Source organism: Otolemur garnettii, unplaced genomic scaffold, assembly GCF_000181295.1.
Source record: "Otolemur garnettii isolate 467f Iridium unplaced genomic scaffold, OtoGar3 scaffold00038, whole genome shotgun sequence".
Classification (NCBI taxonomy): Eukaryota; Metazoa; Chordata; class Mammalia; order Primates; family Galagidae; genus Otolemur; species Otolemur garnettii.
This window is the reverse complement of record NW_003852433.1, coordinates 10,889,844-10,896,304: the sequence shown is the minus strand read 5'-3', so window position 1 is coordinate 10,896,304 and position 6,461 is coordinate 10,889,844. Positions and strand designations below refer to the sequence as shown.

Here is a 6,461-nt window from a genome sequence, read left to right as displayed (position 1 = left end):
TAGAAAAATGTTTATCTGGGACTCTGAATGCCAGAACAACATGATGCTAAAATTATTCTAGAGGGATTTATTACATTATCATCTGTTTCATAAATCATGATATTGTAATGAATGAAAGAAAGAGTGCTTGAATAAGTAGCACGTGGGCATGGATGGGGTAATGGGCCAGGTGGTGCATAAGTGATACTGTGAGGTGTGGACAGGAGTGAGGGATATGGGGGATGAGACAGGATGCTGGGATACTGCTGAGCTGTACCATGAGGATAGATCTCAGTGCTCTGAGAACAAGATTCCCCAACTCAGGAAATATCTGAAACCATTTTAGGAAATTATGTTTCCTCCATTCTAAGATACTTTGTGTAAATTTGCTTAAAAAAACATGGAGCACTCCATTATCCTCATTACTGATCAGTAATGTGGACTGTGTCCAACCAGCCATTATTCACTTCTCGGCATGTTCCTTCTACCTGATAACCCTCTACCTCTGGATTGGGGAGGGGGCAGTGAGGCTCAGGTGCTGAGAGATTGCATTAGATGGTCAGGAAGTTCTTGAGAGAAGTAGCTGGATGATTATAGTTATCATAATGAAGAATAATGCCAATTGAGCTTTTACTCTGAGCTACCCCTTATTCTAAGCCCTTTGCTGGGGGAAAGGTATGAAGCATGACTTTTTATTCTAATGCTTTGACTACTTGGACCTTGCTGATGTTGGAGGGACTGCCTCTCCTAGGGCCAGCTGATTCTGGAGATAGTAAAGGACTCACCTGCGAACATCTCTTTCATTTGCAAACCAAACAACCCAGAGCCCATACCGCCAATCACCTCCTTTATCAGACTTTCAAACTCAGGGCAAATATTTCTCATTCTCTAGGCCTGAGAGCTTGGTAAAATGATTCAAAGTGGACAATTCTAATCTTACTCTGCCTCACCTGACCCTCCCCCCAAGGAAACCACAATAAAGGCTCTTGCCCACATTTTCCTTCTATTTTCTCTGCCTCCTGAATGACCCTGAGGCTGCCCTGTATGGCCACTGCATGGTGTAGCATGTCCCCTCCTCGAATCTGTAAGTAATAAACTATCTTTTCAGCGATGACTATCCCCCGAGCTATTGGTCTCATTACATCTGAATAATAATAAAACCTGTATTTCAAAACAGGAGGCATTGTTATTATTATCCTCGTTTTGCAGATAAGGAGATTGAGGCCCAGGAAGCTTATGTGTCTTACTCAGGATCACACCCAAATAAAAGGTGCAGCCAGAAATTGGACTCAGTCTACCTAACTCCAGAATTATGCCATTGACCAATATATCATATGAGGAAGCTCATATTCCGTCCTATTCAAGAGTCCCTTGTAGTCTGCAAGGTGAAAAATCTGGGTGTCTAACTTTGCAGTTGAAGATTGGAGGCTGGTGAAGGAGGCAGAGATTCAGATGGAAGGGGAAAGGGTACCTTTTATTATTTTATTTTTTTTAGAGACAGAGTCTCATTTTATTGCCCTTGGTAGAGTGCTGTGGTGTCATAGGTCATAGCAACTGCCAACTCTTGGGCTTAGGTGATTCTCTTGCCTCAGCTTCCCAAGTAGCTGGGACTACAGGTGTCCACCACAATGTCTGTCCAGTGATTTTTTTGTTGTAGTTTGGCTGTGGCTGGGTTCGAACCTGCCACCCTCAGTATATGGGGCTGGCGCCTTGCCCACTGAGCCACAGGTGCTTTCTTTCATTCTTGCCTGTGCTGGGTGCCTTATCTATATTGTCTCACTTGTCTCACTCAATCCTTAGAATACCTCGATTGCTTTATTACCCTTGATCCACAGTTGAGAGAAATGGGGCTTTGAGTGGTGAAATAACTCCCAAGTCCATTGGGGCTCCAAGGTTAAAAGCCCCAACTCTGGAATTAGGATGTTCCCGGTTTGAATCCCAGTGCCACCATTAATTACCATAAAGCATGTCATTGAGCCATTTGGAGCCTCAGTTTCCTCACCTGTCAATTGATAGCAACACAGTATCAACTTCGAAGGATGCTTGTAAAGATTCCATGAGGCAGTGCACATAGAACGCTTAACACAGTGCTCAATACACTTTTAAAAGTTCATTTTTGTTCTAACTCGTTCCTAGGCATGAGGTTCCCAAGCAGATGCACCTAATTGGCAGAGGCCCTGAGCACCAGGTCCTTCGGAATTCAACAGTGTCACAAATAAAAGCCTCATTAAAACTTCCTTTCAAACCCAGCTTTCAAGAGAAACTCATCTTACAGGGGGGGGAAATCACCTTGCTAGAGATGAAAACTCCTGTAGAAAACCAATTACTTAACTTTGGTACATTTTGCTAAATTTACACTGAAGCATACCAACTTAATTATTGCAATTTAGTTTCAGATAACAGTATCTAACTAGACAAACATTTGGGCATAAACTAATCAGGGCACACAACAGCCTTCAAAGGGGCCCAAGTAACAGATGTGGAGATTTCTGATCTTCCAGAAAATGCTCCCTCAGGTGTTTATAGTGAGGACGAAGTGGGGGTTCTTTTCTAGGAAGAGCCATTTGCCCAGTGTCTCTTGGTAATGCTGAGTTAACTGCACTCATCTGCAAGCCCGCAACTTTCCCGAACAAATTCCCCGGATTACTCGCCTAGCCCTTGCAACTACCTCAAGGGCAAGGTAAAGGCAAGGATTAGTGTGGGGCCGCTGGAGGCAGGAATCAAAACCTTCCTGGTTGCCTCTTTGCAGGGTGCTTTGCTCTGTGCTGCATCTTGGGCTGGCTGCATCTTGGACTCTTTTTCTACACTAGTGGTTCTCAACCTTCCTAATGCCGCGACCCTTTAATACAGTTCCTCATGTTGTGGTGACCCCCAACCATAAAATTATTTTCGTTGCTACTTCATAACTGTAATTTTGCTACTGTTATTAATCGTAATGTAAATATCTGATATGCAGGATGTATTTTCATTGTTACAAAGGGGTCGCGACCCACAGGTTGAGAACCATTGTTCTACACTTTCAAAGACATCTCATTCTCTCTTGAAAGTGCACTTACCATCTATTTGCTGAAAAGTCCTAAACTCTTTTCTAAACTAGATGTGTGGATTCAGCTGCCTTCTAGATGGTGCCACTGATTTATCTCTAAGGCAGAGCAAATGCACCATGTCCCAACCCCACCTCTTTGCCTTCCCAGTATATCCTAACCCTGCCCCACCTCAAGGCTCTCTACCTTGGTGAATGAAGTAGCTGTCCACCCAGTTGCTTCAGGCAGGTTATCTGGGTACCACCCACATTTAATCCACCATCAAGCTCTATGGCTTCCACCTCCTAAAGACTTCTCATGTCCATTGTCAGCTTTTGTCCCACAGACTCTGATTCCATGAAGGCTGTCTGCATCTCCCTGTGGATGGGTCACGCAGCCCCAGTTTTATCCTTTTCTATTCCAGCAGCCAGAGTAATTTAATTGATCTAAAATTCAAATTGGAATTATGTTGCTCCTCCCTGCTAAATAATTATCAATGGCTCCCTAGTACTCTGAAGATGAAAATATCTTAGCCTTTATGTCCTAGAAGGTCTGACCCTGCTTTTCTCTGTAATCTTTAATCCCATCACTCCCAGCCTCACTTTTGTCCTGACTCTTCAGCCATCAGCTCCCTTTCCTTTCCCCTCATCCATATTCCTCTTTCCTGGGCAACTTCTTTTTTACTTTTGTGCCTTTTGACACATTTTTTTTCTATCTGGAACACCTCGCCCTAACCCTTCTATTCAACCTTTAACTTAGACTTAGAGTTACTTCCTTGGGGAAGCTCCCTGACCTCTCAGGCTAGGTTCCTATCTTATTCCCACAGTCCTGTGTTGCCCTCGGTATAGCATTTATCATACTTTATGAAAGATGTTTCATGGTTTGTTTTGTACTAGAGGAGACAGAACAGTGGTTTTAAAAATGACCACACATTCTTTGATACTCCTTCATGTACAAAGTAGAGCTTCATTCTCCTCCCCCTTGAGTGTGAGGTGGATTTAGCAATTTGCTTTTTAACAAATAGAATTATGGAGGAAGCAATGATACATAATGTCTGAGATGAGGGCATAAAGAATAATCAGGCTTTCAGCCACCATGATATGATATCACTCAAGTAGCCTCTATCCAGACCCAAAGGGGTAAGGAACTGAGGCCTCCTTCCAACGCCATGAGAGTTGAGCACCACGGAAGTGGATCCCAGCCCATTGACCCTTCAGATGAGACCACAGCCCTGGCCCATGTCTTGACTGCAGCCTCATTAGAAACCCTGAGACAGCTCAGAACCATTCAGCTGAGCCACTCTCAAATTCCTGACCACAAACTTGAGATAAGAAATGTTGCTTTAAGTTGCTAATTTTTGAGTAATTTGTTATGCAGCAACAGATAACTAATAGAAGACAAAATCTTGTATCTCCAGCATCTGCATGCAGCGAGCATCCAGTAAATAGCTACTGAAGGAATCAATAAGTCAGGTAACTTGTGGCCACCTAAACAGCTAGAAACCAGACATTTGGGTTTGTTAGGGTCATTCTTTCTCTTATACTCCATTCTTATCTTCCCAATCTCCCTCAGAAATCCAGAGCCCTGCAGACAGCACTAAAGAAAAGTTTGGGAAGTGCCCCTGTAACCAGGCTGTGACTCTCGGAGGCCAGGGTAAGGGCTCACTTACCCGAGTGCAAACACATCAGAGTGCTTGGAGAATGGGAGCTTGTCCTCCTCTGTGTCTGGGGACAGCTGGCGGATGATCTCTGGCGCCAGGTGGCACAGCCAGCCATTCTGGATGCGCAATTTGTCCTCTCGCCTGGAGAAGCAAAGCACAGAGTGAGCTCCATTTCACAGCCCAGGGAGGACCAATCCTCCTGACGCTGATCCCAAGTCCTGGCAACCACCTCTGCTGGCCTTCTTGTGCCACGTCCCTACACTAGGCACTGCCTGCCCTTCTTCTAATTCAGAATAAGAGCCAGCAGGGATGTAGGAAAGGTTGGTCTGAACCAGCGGTTCTCAACCTATGGGTCGTGACCCATAGGAACTGTATTAAAGGGCTGTGGCATTAGGAAGGTTGAGAACCACTGGTCTGGACAGATACTCAACACCCAAACCATCGCCAGGTCCCATTGCCTCTGGGGCACTCCTGTTGTCCATCTTCATTCAACAGATACAGTTGATTCTTGTTATCCGTGCCAGTTACGGTCTTGAAAGCCACTGGAAACACTGAATTACTCAATACTGAATCATCACCTCTAAGGGAAATATGTACATATGCAAACACACATCTCACATAGGTTATAATCTTCTAAAAACAACTCATCCTAGTAGATTCTATTTTGTTTTACAAAAAAAAACTGGGGTTCAGAAGTGTTAAGTGACTTGCCTGAGGCAGCCCTGCTAAGGTGCTAGAGTTGGGATTCGAACCCCAAACAACTGACCCCAGAAGTGGTGCTTCTTATACTCCCCCTGCCCTGGACCATCTGGCCCTATCCTCTGGGGGCGGGGTTCTGTACGAGGCTGAAACAAGAAGGCGGAGCATCCTCTTGTTCCACCTCTGCAGGGAATGTGTGCCGGTGAAAATTTTCACCACTCTGCACATCCCTGAATGACTGAGAAAGAGCTGTGGGTATCGATTTGGGGATGACAAATACATTTCAGTGAGGAGGTGAATTCGCAAATATGCAACCTACAAGTAATGAGGATCGACTGCATTTATCGATCACCTACTAAGCTTAGTTCTGTTTTCAGCACCAGGAACACAGTGGCAAATAAGACCAACAAGGTCCCTACCCTCCTGGAGCTTGTACTTTGGTAGGGAAAGGAAACAACAAGTGAAATGAACAGGAAAAATACAGATAGTGGTAAGTGTTCTAACAAAGAATTAAAATAGGGGAATGCGTCAAAGATAAGAAGGAGCTTATTGAAGGTAAAATGTGAACTAAGATGTGCATGGCATAAAGGATCCAGTCCTGTGAGTGAGAATAATATTCTAGGCAGAAGGGAAAACTAGGACAAAGGTCCAAGGCAGTCCTTATTTGGAATGTTCTAGAAACATAACAAATGGCAGTGTAACTGGAACACACCATGCCATCCCATGTATCAAAATGTATATAACCAATTCTTTGTTGACTGGGCTTCAGTGGTTCCTGCTTTCACCATTATAAACAATGCTGCAATGAACATCTTTGGGTAGATACTGTGAGTACTGAGTATCTCCCTTCATCCATATTTTTGGTTATTTTTTGGATAAATTTGTAGAAGAGGAAGGAAGCTGGCTCCCAAAGTCCTTACCAAGACAGAAGAGCTTTCCATTTGAGACTAAAATCAGAGGGGACTTCTCATGGGATTTTTACCAATTCAAGACTCCTAGGAAAGGGCCAGTTAATACAAGGTTAGGGAGAGGCAGGTGGAGATCTTGAACTATCACAAGTGAGATTATGAAGGGCTACACCTCCCAGCATGAGGGTCTCT

The 6,461-nt window shown here is 44.2% G+C and overlaps 1 protein-coding gene across 1 annotated transcript in view; it reads right to left on the bottom strand.

Annotated features, from left to right (window-relative positions):
- Window positions 1-6,461, bottom strand: part of KSR2 (kinase suppressor of ras 2) — a 424,985-nt gene that overhangs the window by 2,295 nt on the left and 416,229 nt on the right. Inside the window, exon 17 of the mRNA XM_003789934.1 lies at window positions 4,672-4,803. Coding sequence (XP_003789982.1) covers window positions 4,672-4,803 — 132 coding nt within the window. The remainder of the gene's footprint in view (window positions 1-4,671; window positions 4,804-6,461) is intronic.